This window comes from Parasteatoda tepidariorum, chromosome 4 (assembly GCF_982258835.1).
Source record: "Parasteatoda tepidariorum strain Cologne lab strain chromosome 4, Ptep-v5.0, whole genome shotgun sequence".
Classification (NCBI taxonomy): domain Eukaryota; kingdom Metazoa; phylum Arthropoda; class Arachnida; order Araneae; family Theridiidae; genus Parasteatoda; species Parasteatoda tepidariorum.
Genome location: NC_141758.1, coordinates 3,105,279 through 3,130,337, shown reverse-complemented (window position 1 = coordinate 3,130,337; position 25,059 = coordinate 3,105,279). Strand labels below are relative to the sequence as shown.

The 25,059-nt window shown below is 33.7% G+C and overlaps 1 protein-coding gene and 1 long non-coding RNA gene across 2 annotated transcripts in view; one reads left to right on the top strand and one right to left on the bottom strand.

Moving 5' to 3' along the window:
* Positions 1-244: 244 nt before the first annotated feature.
* The window catches only part of LOC107453904 (ras-related protein Rab-30), a 33,217-nt gene continuing 8,402 nt past the window's right edge, over positions 245-25,059 (top strand). The window contains exons 1-3 of the mRNA XM_087160523.1: positions 245-308; positions 15,351-15,761; positions 24,302-24,352. Coding sequence (XP_087016649.1) covers positions 15,710-15,761; positions 24,302-24,352 — 103 coding nt within the window. The 5' untranslated portion in view covers positions 245-308; positions 15,351-15,709. The remainder of the gene's footprint in view (positions 309-15,350; positions 15,762-24,301; positions 24,353-25,059) is intronic.
* LOC107440459 (uncharacterized) lies at positions 6,704-12,233 on the bottom strand. The gene is made up of 3 exons (XR_015432847.1): positions 11,984-12,233; positions 7,921-8,036; positions 6,704-7,053 (listed from the first exon to the last, which is right to left on the bottom strand). It is a non-coding gene; the product is annotated as an uncharacterized LOC107440459 (long non-coding RNA).

Genomic DNA, 25,059 nt, shown 5'->3' with positions numbered 1-25,059 from the left:
AAAGATTATCTTTCGAAGTGAAACTAAATGTTTAAGAATTTGGTTTCACATTGGGAAGGCCATCATCTTAAATGCTCTTCGAGTTCTAAGTTTTTCTCTCTTACAAAATGGGGCATTTCAGATAAAAACTCTTATCGTAACTTTTTATTTTTAAATTCATCATTTATTTTCTGTAAGTGTAAAAGTTCACAATTTCTTTTGTCCATTTCCATTCGGCAAGTTTAAAAAACTTTTCAGACAGCATAACATCAGATTCTGATCGTGGCACTGTTCACGGAACTTCAAGGACGTGACGTCATTACTTTAATGTACAGTCACTCGAAAAAATAGCTGAGCACCGTGACCCTTGCAAAATAAAATTGGAAACGCAAAACGACACAATAAATAGTCTCAAGCCTCGATTCTCACTGCTCTTTTGTCGTGACACCATGATTGGAAACGTTCTCACTGCCCTCTCGTGAAGCAGTCCATTGTGTATGTGAAATGGGTGACCCCCCAGAAAGCCCTGTCCAATGCATTTTCAAGGTGTCCAAGGGGTCTGCACCCAAACGCCCAATGTTGGCGTTGTGTGTATTTTAAAAAAATGGCTTTTGACACAGAGTTAGATTTCGTGTCGGCAAAGGGGACATGTCCTGTGTGGACGCGTGCGCAACCAATTGTCCAGACACTGTGCGTGAAACACGTGCTGGCAACGAGTTGGATGAGGCATTTCCAACATTTCCTCCAAACAAATCGGACAAGGCTCGGGTGGGGCGTAATACCAGCTTTCAAAAGGTAACGAGAACAGACAATTTCGAATTTCGCTGGCTAAGCGAATCCGCAAATCGTCTGTCAAGTTATAGCCTTTCCTAAACCAGTCACACACAATATTCGACAACCATCTCATGCCGAAGCTATCAAAGCTCCGGTAAGCTGGGCTCACGTGACTGACATTATTCTCGAAACGCAACTCTAGATCGAGAAATTGCTTAAAAGCACCCCTCACCTGCCTCACATCGGAATAGCCTTCCGGGTCGAGGAATCGAAGCACTGGATGCGCCTCGTCCCCCAATTCCACGACCTCTGGCTCTCCCATCAACAACACCTCCCGAGGAAAAGCATAGCATGGAAACACCTCATCGGGGGATTTGAGAACGAGATTTCTTACAATAAAAAGATTTGCCATTTTGAATCGACTCTATGTCAAAAAATATAACGGCTCCTCGGCGTGCAAGCCCTTTTTATAGACACACAGAGGGCGCTCCAGTCGTCCTGAAATGTTTTAGAAAATGCCACGTGACCTGAAAAGAAGCACACGATGCATTTCCAGAAAGTCATGCGATGAGATTCACCTCACCGGATGCACTTTCAAGAAATCGAGCGACACATCACATCCGCCAGATGCACTTTTAGGATATCACCGGATGTATTTCCAGGAAATCGAGCGACAAAACACATCCGCCAGATGCACTTTTAGAATATCACCGGATGTATTTCCAGGAAGTCGAGCGACACATCACATCCGCCAGATGCACTTTTAGAATATCACCGGATGTAATTCCAAGAAGTCGAGCGACAAAACACTTTCACCAGATGCACTTTTAGGATATCACCGGATGTAATTCCAAGAAGTCGAGCGACAAAACACTTTCACCAGATGCACTTTTAGGATATCACGTGACAGGACATGGGAATTGTGATTGAAAGGTCAATGACCCAAGGTCATTAGAATGTTTGGATGATGCATGGAGAGATTGTCTCGAGACTCGAGGCTCGGGGGCTCAGCTGAAAAAATTTTTTTAAACCGGAAGTGGGCGTGGCCAAATGACAACTCAAAACTTGCATTTCGAAAATTTCAAATTTTGTCTCGACCCAAATTTTGCTGAACCCAAATCTGTGGCCGAGTGAAAAAAATTTTTTCATAAACCGGAAGTGGTGAAAAGATAAGTGTCTCAAGGCAAGGGTTTTCCAAAAAATGTCACGCGATTCCAAAGCCCATTTTCACCAAAAACCCGCATCCCAATACACGTCAAACCTATCCATTGGCATGTGACGCATCCAAAGCAATGCGTCCATTGGTCTACAGTCCAATCCATCCATTGGCATGTGACGCTCGATGGCCATCCCATTCAGACTCGAGAAAATTTTTGCTCAACCCAAAATCTCAGGACGAGTGAAAAAAAAAAAAAAAAAAAAAAAAAAAAAAAAAAAAATTAACCGGAAGTGGGCGTGGCTAACGACAACTGAAAACTTGCATTTCGAAAATTTCAAATTTTGTCTCGACCCAAATTTTGCTGGACCCAAGTCTGTGGCCTCGAGAAAATTTTTGCTCAACCCAAAATCTCCGGACGAGTGAAAAAAAATTTTTTTCAATTTTGTAGTTAAAAAAAATATTCTAATTTTTAATTGAATAAAAAAATTCTTATTTGTAATTAAAAAATGCTCATACAGCAAACCTACCTAAATGCAAAGTGATTTGCAAAGTGAAAAATTTTCATTTTCTCATATTACTCACTTCAAAAACCCACAAAGCGTGGGAACCATCGTTTTAAACGATGAAATATAATAGATGGAAAAAATCCAACCCTGCTCCAGGATATCAGACCCAGGTGCTATGGATTTCAGAACCCCCCCTCCATGGATGACCCTGCACCTGTCCAGTGTCTCAAAAAAAAAAAAAAAAAAAAAAAAAAAAAAAAAATTTTTTTTTTTTTTTTTTTTTTTTTTTTTTTTTTTTTGGTAGTACTAGGGTGATGGTGTTGAACCAGCAGCTACATTGACAGTGACGTGTACTGTTGACGCGACTTGTCTTCTCAAATTTGCCACTTCTTCAGCCTGAGTGGCAATTTTTCGCAAAAGTGTTTCAATTTCCGTCTGCAGCTGGTCAATCCGTCGTTTCAATACATTTTTTTCCGATACGTTTTCTGCATTGATTCGTTCCATCTCCACTCTTTGCTTCTCCCTCATGTATTCCACGACACTCATCTGACGGGCTTGTGGTTTACTCAACGTGTAATAAGCATTTGCCATGCGTTGGCGCAAGGAATTTCCCTTTTGAATCTGAAACGTCATAGCTTGTGTGTGATTCGAAAAGGGTGGTTCACCTCCCGTGGGCTGGACGCGCATTACGTCGTTCTCGAACCAATACGCTCCGTAATCTCCGTCTGGATGAGGCGCCCAATCCCATCGCAATTGAATGCAACAGTTTGGAAGCGTCATAATCTCAGACACTTTCACGCGATACGTTTTGTAATTTGAACCAAACTTTTCACACTTCCAATCCAGTACGAGTTTATCGCGTAGTTTTCCTTTTAGCCATGTCATCACACCGTGGCGGAAGAGACTGGCCATGTTCATGACGGAATGCTCGTGTAACGGGCGATTGATGTAAAAATGTCCGCGTCGCCCCTCGCCCGGCTTCTTGGATCCGGAGCATTGGGATTTTTCGCTCGATACATAATGAATGGCATTGGCCAAATGCATGGGCGAAACAATTTTTTTATGTCCTTTGCAATAGCGCTCGTTGGCATGAGATTGTTTAATCGACCTCCAAACCTTCAGGTAGGCAGCTCGATCTTGAACAGCCACAATCATGTGGCGATGCAGTTTATTAGGATTTATGGTATTTCGTATGTCAATCTTGCAACCATCGCACAAGCACCAAAAGGACGACACCACCAGTTGACCCTCGTCAAACACGGACATTTTTTGTTTGAAACTGGCAAAGGCGTAGGATCGAATAAACACGTGATAAAGTGTCCACGCGTCGGAAAAATACATTCGAAACAGGGCCGCGGCCTCGCGTCCCAAATTGCTTTCGTCGTTGAACGGGTAAAGGGAACCCGTGTTGGTCAATGCTCGAAAGTCGCCGGGGTAGTTGTCGTAAAATCCAACCTCTTGTAAATCTGTGTCGAGGACTCTATGTTTAAGTTTACGACGTAATAATGAAGGGTCAAAAGATTTACATTCACATAAATCGGGAGCGGCAGAATCGATTGCAGAGGCTGTGGAGATTTCGACAGAATCGATTGCAGAGGCAGCACTGGTTCCAGCAGTGGCGTTGTCAGTGTGGCTTAAACGTTTTTTTTGTCGTTTTCTATTCCTCTTTTTGAACGATTCAAAGCATTCTTTTCTGTGAAAGTCGTCTTGAGTCGAATTTGAAAATGTATATTTTCCGCAAAAAATGCATTTAGTTTCTTCATTTAAACCATGTTCGGAACGGCAATGAGTCTCCCGATACTCTTTAAATAACAACCTTTCAACCTTTTTAACGCAATGTGGACATGTGATGATTTGCTTGTCCCAATATCGGTACCCCCAGTACAATTTCAATCTCAAATCTGAATTCAAACTCATGTTGACGAGGTGTCCAAAATGTACCCAATACGAATCAGAATAGTCAAATGCTTCTCAGTGATGGAGCAATGGAATCGGAAAAATTTTTTTTTTTTTTTTTTTTTTTTTTTTTTGAGACACTGGACAGGTGCAGGGTCATCCATGGAGGGGGGGTTCTGAAATCCATAGCACCTGGGTCTGATATCCTGGAGCAGGGTTGGATTTTTTCCATCTATTATATTTCATCGTTTAAAACGATGGTTCCCACGCTTTGTGGGTTTTTGAAGGTGAGTAATATGAGAAAATGAAAATTTTTCACTTTGCAAATCACTTTGCATTTAGGTAGGTTTGCTGTATGAGCATTTTTTAATTACAAATAAGAATTTTTTTTATTCAATTAAAAATTAGAATATTTTTTTTAACTACAAAATTGAAAAAAAATTTTTTTCACTCGTCCGGAGATTTTGGGTTGAGCAAAAATTTTCTCGAGGCCACAGACTTGGGTCCAGCAAAATTTGGGTCGAGACAAAATTTGAAATTTTCGAAATGCAAGTTTTCAGTTGTCGTTGGCCACGCCCACTTCCGGTTAATTTTTTTTTTTTTTTTTTTTTTTTTTTCACTCGTCCTGAGATTTTGGGTTGAGCAAAAATTTTCTCGAGTCTGAATGGGATGGCCATCGAGCGTCACATGCCAATGGATGGATTGGACTGTAGACCAATGGACGCATTGCTTTGGATGCGTCACATGCCAATGGATAGGTTTGACGTGTATTGGGATGCGGGTTTTTGGTGAAAATGGGCTTTGGAATCGCGTGACATTTTTTGGAAAACCCTTGCCTTGAGACACTTATCTTTTCACCACTTCCGGTTTATGAAAAATTTTTTTTCACTCGGCCACAGATTTGGGTTCAGCAAAATTTGGGTCGAGACAAAATTTGAAATTTTCGAAATGCAAGTTTTGAGTTGTCATTTGGCCACGCCCACTTCCGGTTTAAAAAAATTTTTTCAGCTGAGCCCCAGAGCCTCGAGTCTCGAGACAATCTCTCCATGCATCATCCAAACATTCTAATGACCTTGGGTCATTGACCTTTCAATCACAATTCCCATGTCCTGTCACGTGATATCCTAAAAGTGCATCTGGTGAAAGTGTTTTGTCGCTCGACTTCTTGGAATTACATCCGGTGATATCCTAAAAGTGCATCTGGTGAAAGTGTTTTGTCGCTCGACTTCTTGGAATTACATCCGGTGATATTCTAAAAGTGCATCTGGCGGATGTGTTTTGTCGCTCGACTTCCTGGAAATGCATCCGGTGATTTTCTAAAAGTGCATCTGGCGGATGTGATGTGTCGCTCGACTTCTTGAAAGTGCATCCGGTGAGGTGAATCTCATCGCTCGACTTTCTGGAAATGCATCGTGTGATTCTTTTCAGGTCACGTGGCATTTTCTAAAACATTTCAGGACGACTGGAGCGCCCTCTGTGTGTCTATAAAAACCCAGATAGCAATATAAGGTTTTTTTCACCCAACAAAAACCTTTTCATGTAAACCTAAAAAGGGTTTTTACACGGTTTACATGTAAACCTTCTAACCTTAAAACGAGGTCTGCGACAATCTGCTCTATTCTACGCACATTACCCTAATCCAAAACCTTGGAAAACAACCTTCTACCTAACAACCTTAAAACGAGGTTGTCTTAGGGTTTTCAAGTGAAAATAAAAACCTTGAATAACGCTAGTTCTAAGAAGAAAATCATCCTAAATCTACATAATTATAAGGTTTCCGTTTGCAGCGTTTCGTATGCTCAGCTAAAATCTACCTTGTCATGAGATTTTCATTGACAATGCAATTTAATACTATTGCTAGTGTACGTCAGCTAAAACGTCATTCCGAACGTGATGTCATCTCTCCCACGATTGTGTGACGGCGTGTTTCATTATTCGTTATATTTTTTACTTCTTATAGCTTCTCAATCCGAGAAAAATTCTCCTTTCCATCTATTTTGCTTGATTATTTTGGGGAAAACAGTCATTTTTTATCAGTCCGACTTACTTTGCTGTAAGAACTTAGAGATTTACAAGTTAAAATATCGTTTAATATGAAATTTTTTTTATTTGACGATTTGATTAATGAAAACACAAAATAAATAGAACATATGTAATACTTAGAGAGGGTCTGTATATTTTCGTCTTTCTTATTCGGAAATTTATGCGGTGTGAGAAGTTTTAATGAGTGCAAAAATGTTCAGTTCTTTGTATATCAAAGAAAATTAACATGAAATATCTTCTTTTGTCAAAATAAATAAATTAAACTGATTATTTATCTCTTACTTAATATGTATGATATGATAAATGTAGGAAACTTAATGATAACAAAATATTTTTTTAAAAGAAATCGTTTAATGAATGTAGAAGCTCCAAACATATTTTTTTTAACACACAACAACAAATAAATATTATGATTATCATAACAATTAGTATATGACAAGTGCATTAGTACATATCAGACATGCCATAATTATATTAGGTATTATGTTATATAAAAATATTATCTGTATAATAACCATTAGTGAATAATACAAAACAGATACACCATAATTAAATCAACTATTTCGTCAATACATATACAAATGATATTATAGGTATAATAACCACCAGTGAATATACAACATATTTAGCATGAAGGAATTAGAGAAACAATCCTCATTAAAATAAATTACTTCCTCGTCAGATATTCTCCTTTCTCTGAAAAATAAGAGGAAATTTTTGTGAGCATACTTGCGTATATTGAATGAAATTTTATGCATATACACATGAATTGTATGTACGTACATAGACACAAACGTATATTGTACCTACAGGAATGCATGCATACATTATTTGTATACAGGTGCATATACACGTATAAATAAAAATGTATGCATACACACGTATAAGTAAAAATACATGCATACACACGCAGTATATAATTATATTTATGTGGTCACTTTAAATATCGTTTTATGAATAACATTGTTATTAGACACTACATGCATATAGTACATGCACACGTGAGTACATTGTATGTCATATGAACGTGGAATGAATAAATTATTTGTTGAAAACAAAAAGCAGACCACTCTGAAAATTTTTTGATCTAATGATCGGTTGTTTTTGTTGGTCTATGTAGCACTAACGATGAACAATGGGCTATTGGTGTAGAGTTGGGAAACATTCCTGAGGATGGTATGAAGACATGTCAACACAATTTTGATCCTCTGCAGAGGGGATGGATCTCCTGCTTGACGACATGCGAGTGAAATCGAGATCCTAATGGTTGAAAAGTTTAATTAGGATAGATACCGCACACCTTTGGTTCCTTTGTAGGTTGATCAAAGTGATCACCCATCCATACACTGACCGTAGCCAGTGATCCTTGACTTCGGTGATCTACTGGGAACCGTGTCTTAAAGTTCACTCTACTGCGAGATGATCCAATGATCGGATATTTACGTTCTTGAACTCAATCTTAAGGGTTCAAAGGATCTCAAGTATGTTAATTAATTAATGCAAACCATATTTTATGTTATTAAATTGGACAAAAATAAAACGTACCTTCTCTGAAAAGCATACCTTTTCTCGACGGATGCACATTTCTGTCCCACAAAATATAGGGCGTAGCCGCACTCTGGGAAATATGGTCCTAATAATAGGTTGGTCAAAAGAGCCGTCCAACGGGTATTCGCAATCTGAAATAAATCGTCCCAATAGTGAGGTCTGAGTCCAAAGCTTAGACTCTTTAATGTTAATATGACTTTTTGAGTATTTCACCATGTCTTGAGAACTTTTAAAACGAATTAAAATAATTTTGCATACAAACATAAATTTTGTTTATCCAAAGATAATTCTTTGCAAAATATAACTTTTAGTAAATATTTACTTTTTTTAAATTTTATTTTATAATAGCCAAAAAATTTTGAATTATTAAAGTATAGAATTTTTTATGACATTTTAAAGAAGGAAATTTTAAATCGCAAAATACAACATTTGAGTAGAATGGATCGAAGAGTTCCTGAAAAATTGAATTTTGAAAAAGTCACATTTTCAAGAGCTATTCGATTGATTTCGTTCAAATGTTGCGCTTTGCCATTTATAATTGTTTAACCTAAATTCAAAATTTTTTAGACTATCATTGAATAAAATAATAAAAAAATATTATTTTGACTAAAATTTATATTTTGCATGGAATTAGCTTTGGACAAACGAATTTTTTAATTGAGTGCAAACAAATTTTCAATTCATTTAAGATGCTCTCAAGATGTGGTCTCATACGTAAAAAATATTAACATTAAGGGGTACAAACTTTGAACCGCTCTTCTGACTATAACTATTGAGACTATTTTTTTCCAGATTACGGTCACCCCTATAATTTGAGAGTCAAAAACCCAAGAAACACCATAAAAAAGGCATGTTTGTTCAGAGAAAGTATGTTTTCGTGTCTGATTTCGTAACTTAAAATATCGTGGGCACTAAGTAATTAGCATATATGTCATCCTCTCGAACCTTTAAGATTGAGTCCTTGAATGTGAAGATACGATCATTAGATGAAAACTTATTTAGAATGGTCCATTTATTTTTTGTGTATCGTGCATACGTATATATACTTTAAGTAGTACATATAAGTATGCATAATCTTATGTACGTTAATTCACATATATGTAGATACACACATACTTTATATGAATATATAATGTATATACGTATCTATGTAAATGTGGGTATACCCCGTACGCCCGTACGTTTGTACGTATATACACAATTTATATATGTTCAATATATGTACGCATATATTCATGCGCTATGTAATAACGATGTATGCACTTATGTATAAACAGGGCACAAAAAAGGGAAAATCCTGAAAATATTTTATCTATTGATCGGATTTTAATGTACATACTACTAATCGATCTTATTGGTTTGAATGTCTAACTTTATGAGGGATTCAGTTCCTAGACCCTAGAACAGGAGAAGCACCTGCCATCTGCAAAATATGGTATCAACAGTTTATGAAGGAGAGCGGTGGAAAGTTTAAATCACTTAATGTTAAAATTCCTTTTTGCAAATTTCGTATTGTATAACTTTTAAAGCAAATCAAAAATTTAAAATTTGAATGAAATCAATTGAAATCGATTTCTGAAGAATTCTTCAGAAATCGAATTTTCTATAAATAGCTTTTTTTTAGAATTTGATTATGGAAAAAAATTTCTATATTTTGCACTGCAAAGTGTTTTCGACAATTAGTAAATAAAATAAAAAATAATATTTATTTAAAGTTATTTTTTGCATAGAATTATCTTTGGATAAACGAATATTATAATAGTGTGCAAAAACTTCATGATTCGCTTAAAAAAGCCTCTTCAAATGTAGCGAAATACTCAAAAAGCTTTGTTAACATTAAGAGATCCAAACATTCAATCGCTCTCCTGCCTAAACAACTTTGGCAATATTTTCAGGCTGGAAAACTTTTAAAATATTGACTACCTTCCATATTTTTAGGATCAAAAATTCAAATCCATCGGATAAAAAAATCGTTTTTTTTTCACCTGGTTTTGTAACTTAAAATATCGTTTGTATAAATTAATTAGCATGTACAAGATTATGTCCTCGAACAAAAAAAAATTGAGACTCAAGACGTAAACCATTTACGTATTAGATTGAAAGTTATTTAAGACGAGTTATTTTGTTTCGCACCATACATAAATATGAAGTCGAATCAATAGATAAACTACATTCAAGTTCCGAAAATTTTGTGGTAGAAGCAATCCATCAATTAGCACAATCGATCACGTTATCTTCCATGCTGAACCCGAACTATCGCCTAATACAAACTGAACCAGGGTGTCCTAGTACCGGTCACAAAAATTTTAATGGCTATTATTCGAAACTTGACAGCATTCGACGATTTTTGATCAATTATAGAGATCAAATTTCTCAAATGAATTCCAATTTCAAAATGAATCACAATTATTCCTATAAGCAATCAATTTTACTTATGGTGATTAGAAAACGAATAAAACATATACAGTGAATTCGCGATAACTCGAATCTGATAGGACTGACGGAAAACTTCGACATATCGGAAGTTCGACTTACCGTTAGTTTAGGTTTTGGACTTTCAAAATATTGTCGGATTATTTAATTAATGCTTATTAATTACAAATCTTCTAAATGCTTACAATATTTAAGATCATTTTTCTGACAAGCCATTTACGATAGGACTGTTAGAAGCACTTTATGATACCCTGGTCCATCGGCTGCAACTTTGCTGTTGTGTTTGGCCGGAGAAACTGCAAGTTTATTGCTTTCAAATTAGGTAGATCGCTATGCGCTGTGCATTTATCCATAAAGAGTATCACTTTTCTTTTTTTAGCGAAGAATTTCCGATCCAATTTTCTTACATAGTCTTCAAATAAAACTGATGTCATCCAAAACTTTTTGTTAGACTTGTAATCCAAAGGATACGTTTTTACATTCTTGAAACATCGGGGATTTCGGTATTTTCCGATAACAAGTAAGGGCAATTTCTCGGTCCCAGACGCATTTCCTTCAACTAGGACAATCAAACGTTTCTTGCTCATTTTACCCCCTGAGCAGTTTTCATCCTTAAACATCATAGTCTTATTTAAAAGACATTTAAAAAATAAACCCATTTCACCAATATTGAAAACATCATTTTAACTGTATGCTTGAAGTAAATTTGGTAACGTTTCATTTAACCTCTGTTCAGATACTTCAAGAGAGACAGCTTTAGCTTCTCCATGAAGAGTGCAAAAGACATTGTGTGTGTGTTGCAAAGGAAGGGGCAAGATATCAGCTCTTAGGTTTTTTTTTCTTGCTTTAAAAGATCCAAAAAAAAATCGAGTTAAAGGGAGTAAAATTCGAGTAATCGAGAATAATTAACATGAAATTGAAGATAAAAGGGTCGGGACCTCATAAAAAAATCGAGTTATAGTAATATTCGAGTTATCGTACTTCGAGTTATAGCGAATTGACTGTATTATCCTGTCTTGAAATTAAAAGTGCTTAAGCTAATCGGAAAGTTACCGAAATTACAAATACAATCTTCTAGCCATGGATACACTCGAAAGTGGGTTAAGAAAATATTATAAATGCTACGTTTGGAAAAAATCAGATTCAAATTATAGTAATACACAGTTTCTATTTTAAAATCCTGATAAGTAGTCTGGAGCCTCATAAAACTTTTTAATGTGGATAAATCTTCAATTTCTGAAATATTATTTTTATTTGTTGGGCTATATTTTGGTATTAATGTAAATCTAACTAACGTTAGTGCTAATTTCCCTTTTTTATAATAACGATAAATGTATTGTCATACATCAAAAAATACATCGTACATCAAAAAAAAAAAATTAAGGTAAAATAGTAATAACAGTAATAAATGAAAGTATTGATAATTAAATTTAAATTATAGTTTCAGTGCTTACTTGAAACTTACTGAATTTAAGAAGGAAGCATAATAACCATTTAATATCCTTTGGGTAAGGCCGCTCCAAGCATAAATTTAAGTTTTAAATTCTTAAGTTAATATTAATTGATAATCTTAAAAAAACAAATAACAATGCGTAAATTAAATACTTAATAAGACAAATGAAATGCAATTAAACAGTGTACCTACTTCTTATATCAACTAAAGGGAAACATCTTAAACTTGGATCTTGGTAGAATAAAGCAGAATATCATTAAGAAACTTCAATTTTAAACTTAAATCAAGCAAGTTAAACTCCAAGATTGTAAATGATCAGTAGCCGTAATATTAGTGCAAATTTGCGCATGACGTAAGCAGCAGATTTTAAGACAACATTTTGAGAGTGAGAAGAATCAGGGGTTTACAATATTTTTCAAAAGTTAAATTTAAAGACATTATTTTTTTTTCATTTTCTTTTATTTTTATTACTATTTTTAATTGAATAAGAATATCGAAGTTTGAACATTAAGCATTGCCTCAAAGTTTCGGTACAATAAGGCTAATAGAAGTTTTTCTAGTTTTTAAAAGAACTTCGTTTAAAATTTTATTTATTGCTTTTCCATTTTAATTTTATGTATTCTAGACGTATATTTGTTTGATAATTCAAATAAGACGTTAAGAGAAAGAGAACAGATTTAAAATACTATCTTCCGATTTTTTGAACGACTTAATTAAAATTTAATTAAACAGACTTTTAGCCTCCCCCCCCTTTAGAAAGACTTATTTTTCTTTATATTAGTTCTTTTTACATTTTTTTTTATTTTCAACAGTGTTTTGCCGATAATGTAACGAAAAAATTCTTGACACGCAAAAACTGCTGCAAAATTTCAGGAATGGTTGAACATTTACATACCTGCTAACTTATAAACTTTTTTGAGAAAATCTTTTACAGCAGTGACAAAATTTAAATTAGGAGGTATAAAAGTTTTACATCCTTTTAAAATATGTAATTTCACCTGAAAATGTGCAAAATTTGAGCATAGTCGGTTGAACAGTTTCTGAGAAATCGAATTTTAAATATATACAGGAACAATTCGATAGATTTAGCTCGATTTTGCATTTTGCCATGTAAAATTGCAAACATAAAAATTGAATAAAAAGTTGTATGCCTTATAATTCAAAAATTTCCAGCAATTATTTAATAACGTAATAGTAATAAATATCTACTAAAGTTTATATTCTGCTTGTAATTATCTTTGGATAAACGAATTTTAAAATTACGTTCAAATTTTTTTTAACTCGCTTAAAAAGGTCTCTATATATGGCGAAATATGCAAAATATAAAATTAAGATAGAGGCATCCAAACTTTGGATCGCCCTCATGATCAAACTATAGGGACAATATTTCCCAGATTGTGGCTACCCGCTATATTTTGGGGGTTCAAAATCTGAATCCGTCGGAAAAAAGGTATGTTTATTCCGAGAAAACACATTTTTGTGTTTAATTTCGTAACTTAAATAATCGCCTGCACTAATTATTGAGATTATCCCTTCGAAAAATTAAGATTGAGTTATAAAACGTGAAAATTCAATCATTAGATCAAAATCTATTCAGGGTGATCTGTCTCATATTTTGCACACTATACATCGAGTTCTGTGAACAAAATGTTCCTAAATTCACTCCAAAGATATGATGAAAAAAACTGCGAGTCTAGGTTTTGAATCCTCCCAGCTTTAGAGCGAGTACCAGCCTGTCTAGGAAATAAAAGCGGTTGGTGCACAATGCTGATTTTATTTTCACCATCACTCCTCGTTAGTCATAAATCGTGGAGTCTTAATATCGATGACCCTCTAGCTCACAAGAGACAGTTGGGCGAATTTTTTCTGTATATAAATATTTTAAATAAAATTTATCTTCGCGGATATTTTATTGCTATACCATAACTAGGTTTGCAATAAGGTAAAATGAACGAGAGAAGGCCAGACATTTTAAAGGAGCCGCAACGCATAGGACCCCTAAAGCCAAATTGGAGAAAAAAGTAAAATTTGTAAAAAAATATTGAAGAGTCAATTTTAAACTCCAGATAAAAAAAATTTTAAATTTTATTTATTTTTTAATGAGATTGTTTGAATGAAAAGTTTCTAAAAAAGAACTATTACTTATACTTGTGTCGAGAAACCTTTAAAAGAAAGTTTTCGTATTGTACTTTCGCAGACCCTAAAAAACAATCCAAAAACATGGTCTTATGTTCGTTTATTTGCTTTCCCTTAAATGAGGTCCTTTGCAAAATATTTTCGTATTATTTATTAATATTTTCGCAGAAAAGGTTAATATTTGCTTTATTTCGTTTCCTTTGAAAAAGGTTTTCGCTTAATATTTCTGCTGATCTAATCATGACAGCAAACAAAAATGCAAAAAATAAGGTTTACAATTTGCTTGTTTTTTAACCTAAATAACAATATTTTTTAGAAAAGATTTAAAAATCATTTACTTTTCCTTAAAGGAGGAAAGGTAGGAAATTGCAATATTTTTACGTCATTGAAAAAAGGTTTTTACTGCAAACCTTTTCGTGACAATGAAAATAAAGTTAAAACACAAGGTTGTCGTAAGGTTACATGCTTTCTGGGAAGGGCTTGCACGCCGAGGAGCCGTTATATTTTTTGACATAGAGTCGATTCAAAATGGCAAATCTTTTTATTGTAAGAAATCTCGTTCTCAAATCCCCCGATGAGGTGTTTCCATGCTATGCTTTTCCTCGGGAGGTGTTGATGGGAGAGCCAGAGGTCGTGGAATTGGGGGACGAGGCGCATCCAGTGCTTCGATTCCTCGACCCGGAAGGCTATTCCGATGTGAGGCAGGTGAGGGGTGCTTTTAAGCAATTTCTCGATCGAGAGTTGCGTTTCGAGAATAATGTCAGTCACGTGAGCCCAGCTTACCGGAGCTTTGATAGCTTCGGCATGAGATGGTTGTCGAATATTGTGTGTGACTGGTTTAGGAAAGGCTATAACTTGACAGACGATTTGCGGATTCGCTTAGCCAGCGAAATTCGAAATTGTCTGTTCTCGTTACCTTTTGAAAGCTGGTATTACGCCCCACCCGAGCCTTGTCCGATTTGTTTGGAGGAAATGTTGGAAATGCCTCATCCAACTCGTTGCCAGCACGTGTTTCACGCACAGTGTCTGGACAATTGGTTGCGCACGCGTCCACACAGGACATGTCCCCTTTGCCGACACGAAATCTAACTCTGTGTCAAAAGCCATTTTTTTTTAAAAAAATGGGACGAGTCCCCCTAATTGGGGACTCGTCCCATTTTTTTAAAATACACACAACGCCAACATTGGGCGTTTGGGTGCAGACCCCTTGGACACCTTGAAAATGCATTGGACAGGGCTTTCTGGGGGGTCACCCATTTTACATACACAATGGACTGCTTCACGAGAGGGCAGTGAGAACGTTTCCAATCATGGTGTCACGACAAAAGAGCAGTGAGAATCGAGGCTTGAGACTATTTATTGTGTCGTTTTGCGTTTCCAATTTTATTTTGCAAGGGTCACGGTGCTCAGCTATTTTTTCGAGTGACTGTAAGTGAGTGGGTACTTTTAACAGACAGACAAAACAGAGTTAGAATCAAACCTTTTCAACTATCGAATCTAGTATTTCCTATTAAAACTAACAGGTACTTTTCAAATTTTACGAATCATACTGGGTTGAAGTTTTGGAATGAGCATGCAACTCACTTCTTGACAACACCAGTAAAAAGAGATTCGCTCATCATGCGATTGGTGACTCAAACGAAAGAAAAAGATAAACAAATTAGAATGAGTTTGATCTGGTTTAGGTGGACTCCGGTATGGAAACTCGTTAGTATTGTGCGCTCAAGAGTGTGAAAAATAAAATTTTATGCTAAAATATGTAGACTCGTGTAATTCTCAAAAATGGCAAAAAACGCAGTTCATAATTTTAAAATTATCCTCCTAGGAGAGCCAGGTGAGTTTTTATTTTTTGTATTGTTCTTATAATATTTTTAGACCTGTGTTTTCATTTGCTTAAATATTTTATTTACTTAACTATTTACTTGTTTTCATTTAACTATTTACTTAACTATTTACTTTAACTATTTACTTAACTATTTACTTGTTGTTAAGAACAATTTTTTTTTAACTTTTAAAATTTCTTAAAAAATGACCTCTTTAAAAAAACAACCTAGAGCAAAATTTCATAGTTTTTCTTTACAACAGAAGCCCTAGGCATCCATTTGATAACTATAAAATATTAAATCTTTTAATCTATCACTAATATAATTATTATTTTTACATATGAATTTAATTATAAAGTTTAAAATCATTCAAGTTTTATATATTTTTTACATTCCCCATTTCTAAAATTTCTTAAATAATAAATCTTTTGTCACAGAATAATATCTGCTTACATTTACTTAAAAATGAATTTAAAACTTGAATTTAAAGTTTTGTAATCTTTCTTCCTTTTCAATTTAATTTTTCCAATTCAATGTAATTTTTTTTAAAATTCAGTTCTGTCCAATTTTTTTTTTTTTTTTTAATATTGAATTTTTCTTTTATTATATTTGTGATTGTACTCACCTTTTTAGACTCTCTTGATCACTTATTAATCTTATTCCCTCTTATTACTGCAATTTTTATTATAATTCAAAATGTTAAGTTTAAAAGTGAGCCTTGTTTTATTTATCGCTTGTAAAAAGTAATCGTTTAGTATTACCTATTAATGCAAAGTTTATAATGAAGGTACTTAGTCAATGTCTTGTAATTTTTTATGGTAATTAAGGGATATTTACTTTTCGAGGGCACCGGCAGGGGGTGCAAGGAGAAGCACTCGCGCCCCCTGTTTTTTTTTTTTTTTTTTTTTTTTTTTTTTTTTTTTTTTTTAAAAACAATTTTGAGATACAGAAAAACAAGTTTGCTATAAAAAAAATTATATAAAAAATATTTTTATTGAAAAACAAATAATTAAGTAAATATCGATACATAACATTTAAAAAATTCTTTAATCAAACAAGAATTGTAATCGTCTTGTTTGCTGTCCAAATCTGTTGACAACTTTTTCAATGAATTCTGAGTCATCTTTGATTCGTTTCTTATGAACACTGATCTTGCACAAACTACTTAATCTCTCTTGAGTCATTGTAAACCGATTCCATGTTTTGATGCGTCGCATTGTACTAAAAGTGCATTCAATAGTGCCTGTAGTAGCTGGAAGAGTTAGGCTAATTTTAATTGCCTCCGTTACAGCTGGATAAAAGGTATGGCCTCAATAACTAAATCAATGTATTTGAGGGATTCATAAGAATTTTCTCTATTCCTCCACATTTCATGCCACGTTGTTGCTTCTGTGATGAAATTCGGTGAGAGCAGATCTTTATACATAGTATATACAGTGGGTAAAAAAAGTCAACGTACGCAGATACAAATGCCAATCAAAGTTTAATTTGTCACACAAAATTCATAATGATAAAATGAAAAATTAAAAATGTGTTAAAACTAATATTTATTTATTTTAAAAGGATGATAATACTGACAAAATTAAATAATAAATCTTAAAAACTCAAAAAATGCCGTAAACATGGAACAAAAAAATCTCCATACGGTGCCCAAGCACACGTAAAAAGTTTACAAAAATGCATTTAATGATCACTGGGCCCTCCTTTGGCCTTTATCATCTCTCTTAGACGTTTTGGCAATACTCCTACAAGTTTTTTTGTTGTTTCTGGAGAAATATTACACCAAATGCTACTAATGGCACTTTTGAGTTCAACTTTGTTTTTTATGTCATATTTTTTAAGTTGTCGGCCAATTTCTTCCCACAAATGTTCGATGGGTTTAAATCGGGTGACTGGGGAGGGCTATGAAGTTGTTGTTTAAGCTGGTAAAGGCACCACTCTTATCAAATCTTAGAGGTGTGTTTCGGACGGTTGTCCTGCTGAAAAGTAAATCCAGTTCCAAGAGATAGTTTCTCTGACAAGGGAAACTAGGGAAGTGTGACTCGCCAATTTTGAAATAAACTAGTGGGATGTATGCCTTATGAGGAATAATTTTAGGCGGCAATATTCGTTTCGGCCCATAGAAGGTCCTGAGAGAGATAAAAAATAATACAATATATAGAAAATCGGTATTTTATTACTTCAATGCAGACTATTAGTTATTGTAATTGTCTCATACTCCAATTAATTTGTAATTAATTGGTTAATTAATTAATTTGCTAATTAATAAATCAATTAGCAAATTAATAAATGAATTATTAATTAAATATTAATTCTTAATTAATTAATTGATTTGCATTTACATACTCCAATCAATTTGAAAAAATTTTTGGGAAAAAAAATTAAAAAAATTTGATGTAAATTTTTTTTTAAATTGACCTAACAGGTTTTTCTGAAAAACTACAGATATATGAAATTTTCAAAATCAATTTTGACAATAAATATGCATTATATAGTACGTGAAAGCAAGTACCACAAAATTAATTGGAGTATGAGATAATTATAATAACTAATAGTGTGCATTGAAGTAATAAAACATCGATTTTTCTATATATTGAATTATTTTTTATCTCTCACAGGACCTTCTATGGGCCGAAACGAATGTTGCCCCCTAAAATTATTCCTCATAAGGCATACATCCCACTAGTTTATTTCAAAATTGACGAGTCACATTTCCCTAGTTTCCCTTGTGAGATGGATAACACATTTTGTTTAAGAATATCCAGATATCCAAATCAATCCTTAGTTCCCTCAATGAATTGCAAATTTCCTACTCCAGAAGCACTCATACACCGCCACCACTGTACTTCACAGTTCCGCATAAATTCTTAGTTAGCATTTGTTTGTTTGGTTTTCTCTACACCATAACTCGGCCATCTGACCCATGAATGTTAAATTTTGATTCATCACTAAAAAGAATGAATTCCTAAAAAGATAATAGCTTGCTTACATGTTTCTTTGCAAACTCGAGACGCTTTTTCCTGTTGCATAAGTTTATATAGAGTTTCTTCCGGGCCGCACGTCCATGATAACCACTTTTTTTAATGACATTTCTCACGGTTTGAGTTGAGACTTTAATGTTGTAACTAACCATTAAATCAGCTGCCAACCGTGGTGCACTAATTCGTGGATTTTCTTGAACTTGGCGTTATGCACGCGATTTAATTTGGACGGCCTTCCGGATCGATCTCTATCCTCAAGTGAATGAAGTTTACAATATCTTTCAATGATATATTGCACAGTAGACTTCGATTTTTTAGTCATTTCACTAAGCCATTTCATGGATAATCCATAGGGTCAGATGGGGGAAAGTGGTGGGATGGGGGAAAGTGGTGGTAATCTAAAAAATGCCCTTTTTTCACAATAAATGTACATATTTTTACTTTTTTTTCAATTAATACATAATTGGAGTTTGTGACAAATATTTCTATTAAGATTTGTAAATCTGGCAACCAGTTTACTGTTGTTTATCTTCTTGTTTACATATATGTGCAGTTTGTTCTTAACACATGGTATTGATAAACTTTGTTCTTGATCTTTTCTCACTTGAAAAAATTAGTATATTTTGATACATTTCAGTAGAAGAACTTCTTAAAAACAGATTCATGCATCAAGGTAAGAATTATTTTATTATTTCAATTTTTTATGATTTTTTTTCTGAGGTGGGGGAAAGTGGTGGTATAGTTAGGCTTAGCTCAATGTTGTATGATGATTCAATTTTAGACTGATTAATTTTTAAAAATGGGCTGTAATAAAAGTATTATTCTAAAAAAATAGGCTTTATTTATAAATTTTAATCTAAATATGATAATACAATTAAATTAAAAGTTATTTTTTACATATTTAATCATGATTTAGAATATTTTTTAAGATCATTAGAATAAATTTAATTCTTTTTTTTCTTCTTTTTTTTTCAATTTAGATAATTTTAATGCGTGACTGTTCACTGACATGTAATTTTTTTTTCCAGCTTAAGTATGCCTAGAAACTACATAAAAAAGACTAGTGGTCCAAAGTATACACAAAATGATCTTCAGATGGCTATAGCAGAAGTTAAAAATGGAGCATCGATTTATTCTGCATCCAAGAAAAATGGTATTCCTGAACAAACTTTAAGGAGGTGGATTGTTAAAAGTCCATCACATCAAGGACCTGGCCGATCGCCTTTTCTTAGTCAGGAAGAAGAGAAATGCATCGTTGAAGCTGTGAAATTTCTGTCAAAATGTGGATTTCCATTCGACAGAAAGGATATTCTTAATGTTGTTGAAACATACTTGCTAAGCAATAAGGAGCTCAGCAATCTCTTTCCTAATGGAAAGCCAGGAATTGAATGGGTGAGAGGATTTGAAAAGAGATGGAAAGGAGAAATTGGGAAAAGAAAGCCAGAACTTTTAACGAAAGCCAGAGCTAAAGACATGTGCGAAGAAACAGCAAATGCTTTCTTTAACATATATGAAAATGTACTGCTTAGCAATGGTTTGCTTAAGGAGCCAGGAAGGATTTTCAATTTGGATGAAACAGGGTTGTCTACTGATCCCAGATCAAGCAAGATTTTTGTCCAGAAGGAAAGTCGAACAGCTTACTTAAAATCTGCCGACTGTGGTAAGGCCATGTACACAGTATTATTTTGCATATCTGCTGCTGGTGAATATTTACCTCCTTTCGTTGTCTACAAAGGACAGAACTTATATCAATCCTGGATGACTGGAGGGCCACAAGGAACTCTTTACGGGTGCACAGAGTCTGGTTGGATGCAGGATTTTTTGTTTGAAACGTGGATGAAGTTTTTTATTGATTTCGTCAAAAACTTTAAAAAGCCGGTATTGTTAATATATGACGGCCATGGAAGTCACCTAACATATAATTCCATTAAGCTAGCCATGGATAATGGTATTATTTTACTATGCCTCCCACCTAATAGCAGCCATGCACTTCAACCACTAGATGTTGGAGTTTTTTCACCAATGAAAAATTCGTGGAGGGATGTATTAAAAACTTGGTATCGAGAGAGCAGGTTGCAAAATGTTTCCAAAGCAACTTTTCCATTTCTTCTAAAGAAATTATTTGAAAAAATGAAGGCAACAAATGCTGTAAATGGATTTAGAGGGACTGGTCTTTATCCTCTCAATAGAAATGCCATTCAACATTGTATAATTCCTACAGAAAATAATCCAACAGTTGCAGCTACAAATAAGAGCTCGGCGTCTTCTAAAGTTTCTGCACTACTAGATTCACCTATGAAAGATTTGAAAGAGGCAATTCTGTTGACAGTATCTCCTACACCATCTGCAAACACGGTTCTAGCTATGGATAACTCTAAGAAAAAAAGAAAAAGGGTGCAAAGCAAATCTGGGGAAATTTTAACTCAAGAGAATGTTTTAAAAAGATTAGCAATGGAAGAAGAAGACAGAAAGAAAAAATGCAATTTAGGCCAGGTTCCTAAACGAAAAGACCAACAAAGGTCTGATAAAAAAATAAAAAAAGTCACCAGTCCTACTACTCCTCTCGATACCAGAAAAATCAATCAAGGTTCATGGCTTGAGGTAAAATACAATTCCAAAAGAAATATGATGTGCTCATTTATCGGGCAAGTTGTTGAGAAAAATGGTGATCTATATCATGTTAAATATCTTAGTAAATCTAAATTGGGAAATTATTTTACTTTCCCAGAATTAGATGATGAAGATAATGTGGAAGTTAGCAGCATTATTCACATTTTAGATAAACCAAGATTTGACAGTCGTGGACATTATTTTTTTAATCAGTAATTATAATAAAAACTATGTAAGAAATTTTATGTAAATTGGATACTTTGAATATAGATTTGAATGTAAATCTCATAGTGTTTCCTTTATTTCACAGTTAAATTTTGAAGATATAATAAAAAAAAGCATATTGTACCCCCACTTTACCCCACCATGGGGGAAAGTGGTGGTATCAAAACATGCCTATTTTAAAATGAATCTACAAGAAATTTTCTTGGCAAAATTTTATATAAACACAATATTTCTAACCTATATAAGTCTAATGTATATAATATCTACTAAAAACCTGATATCTAGTGCTTTAAACTTACTGTTATAAGGCTTTTTCCAAAAAAACCTTGATTTTACCACCACTTTCCCCCACCTGTTGCAATTTAATCACTAACTCCCAAATAGCTCTGGAAACTTCCATTTTGAGACGATCAACTTTAACGATTAACTTTCTAAAGTCAAAGATTTACTGTGGGCCTGTTTTAAACATGTCAGAAAGAATTTGCATAACGCGTACGGAAACTTTTTTTGCACTGGAATTTTCAATTTTCCTTAGATATTGCAAATAATATGCTTTTCTCATTTTGTAAAAATGAAAATTTATAAAAATCTCTTTCTATAGACTTATACTAAACACATATAGACAGTATTTAAGGAAAAAAATGCAATACTTTTCAAATTATGCTCATTTATTCTTAAATTTAGTGACCGTATGGAAACTTTTTACGCACTGTATAACAACACAATAAATACCAATGTTAAGTGTGCACAAACACGTTAGTATATGAAACTACTGTTTGTAGTTATTTGTGTTTCAAAGTCAGTAGCTATGCCAGCGCCACCAATACAGTTTCTCGTGGCAAAATTTGCAAGTACAAGAAATTCGTACTTTTTTTTAAATATCTTGATAACAATGAAGAAATGTATCTTGAAAAAATTAACAGATGAAAGTTTATGTAATAACAAAACAAAATGTAATAACATAATATATGTAATCTTTTTATGTTATTCTTCTCTGTAAATCATTTTTTTTTATTTTATTATTCAAAACGAAATTCTTTTTAAATTCACATCCTGTCCTTAAATATATTTTTGGCTCAACTATGCATCAATTAAAAGCAGGATATTTTTCCCTTGGCACTCTGTGAGAATCGTTTGACCTATTTGATAAACCAATTACAATTACTAAGATTTCCCTCTTTCCCTAAATTGAAACATTTTACGGATTTTACTTTGAAAGATCTTCTCTAACATATAATGAAGAAACACAACTTTTCATACACACTTTCATGACTGCTTTGTCTAATAATTAATAAATAAATTTTGTACCCTCCTTCCCTGCCTAAGACCTGTTTTAATCCTTCCACTCGGCAACAACGTTATATATATTGTTAGAGGGTTTTATATTATTCTGCGGGGGCCCTTGTTACTTTTTAATAAATTATGTGTCATTCAATAAAAAAAATTCCTGAAAAGCTGCACTCGGTCAACATATGTAATTAAAATCATGAATACAAACTATTGAAAATTCTGAAGCAATATTAAAAATCGGTTTTTCGCACTAATGCTAAATAATCTATTTGGCGTAAAGTCTTTATAATAATCAATAGTTTTTTTATAATAATCGAAAATCAAGCAAGCATGTAAAAGATAAGTTCATGAATGAAATTGTATTTTTTATTGAATGAGACATGGTAGCTCAGGGGATAGAGCATTCACCTTTCAATGAGGTATGGGTTTGAACCCTAACACTGGCTGGTTGATACGATTTCCGCACCCGGTTCACAACAATGCTGATGTAAAATATCCTCAGTGGTAGACGGGTTCAGGGGTTAGTCTCCTTGCCATCAGGCTAACAGTGGCATGTTTTCGTGGTTTTCCTCTCTATGTAATGTAAATGAGGGTTAGTTCCATTAAAAAGTCCTCCACGAAGGCAAATTTCTCCCAATACTTGATCCTGGAGTTACCTTGCTTCTGTATTGGGTTCAAAATTACAAGGCTATGGAGTTGAACATAAGTGGTCGCAAATCACTAATGTTCAACACTGATTGAATCGGGTCGGCTGTTCCACGACGGTTATAAAATTTCTATTCAATAAAAAATCAGGATTAATTTTATTCTTATAGAAATAGTAACTTATTTGAAATCTGTGTGAATGAAAAAAAAAATTTGAACTTTTAGTTGGGATAATTGATAATTTTGAGGTAACATTCTTTTAAACTTTGAAAGGGGATGTCATCAGGGTGTTGCCCCTGATGGTGCAAACTGAAAGCCGATTGGTGGAGGATGTTAAAAATAGGACAGGGATATTAGAGGTGTGCAGTCCGTGTAGAATTTGGGGTATCGTGATTGCGGGGTGACTTGCCGCTCACAAATCATCTAGTTTCAAATATGTATGTATTTTCCCTTTAAAAAAAAAGATTAATGTTATTTAAATATTATTGATCCAAATGTTTTAAAAATAGGAGTTATCAATGGACCCCCAAAATATTACTCATGAACCCCTAGGGGGTCCATGAACCACAGGTTAAGGAACCCTGTTTTAAAGGACTAATTAATGATTATGAATTATATGTTGAGTGAAGCGAGCAGGCAATGGAGCCTTGTTTTTATGCATTTTATATTTGCCTCGTATGTCTACATTTTTTTACCTGAATTGTTGAATAAGTTTAAATGTCCTCTGGTTGCTTTGTTCAATTTGTAAATAACATTTTATTTGTTAATAAATTAGTATTCATGCTATATATTTGTTGCAGGCGTTGGGAAAACTTCTATGACTCATATCTATACCAATCCGACGTCTAAATGTAAGTGTTGTATTCAAATTGTAATTTTTTTTAAAAAAAGATTTTCATTCTTAGTTAAAAGGTATATATAATTATAAAATGTAATAAACATATTAAATAATAAAAATTTGATAATTTTTTTAAAAAAAAGATAAAAAATACAAGCAACTTTCCAAAATTATTTTTGTTGTAACAGAATTGTCACAGGATGCTTAAGTGTACAATGGATAAAAAATTTTTGGAAGCAGACTCAAGTACAAAAGAAAAATTAGACAGTCCATATATTAAATTCTAAAATTTTATAAAGAAAAGAAAAATGCTATAAAGCAAAAACTAATGTTTTTTTTCTCTTTAATATTGTAATTCTGAGAATATTAGAGCCTGAGAATATGCATGCCTTTCCACTTAGTTTATTTATAAACAAACTTTTCTTAATGTTCATGATGGGGAACACTTGTTTTAATAATTGTTATAATATCATAAAAAAAATTTCTGACTGACACTCCTGCCTCTCCCATCCCCCAGAAAAGAAATACTGAGTCTATAAAACTGACATAACAGTGTTCATATTATTTTGTGCAATCCGGTTTCATTTTTTTTCCCTATTTGATACTTTGCCTTTCCGTGCTATTAAAGTTTAAAATGCTAGGAGAATGCTTCTCTCACATTTAATCAGTACGAAAAAGCATATAAATTAATGGATAACAGAATAAAAAATGACATAACTT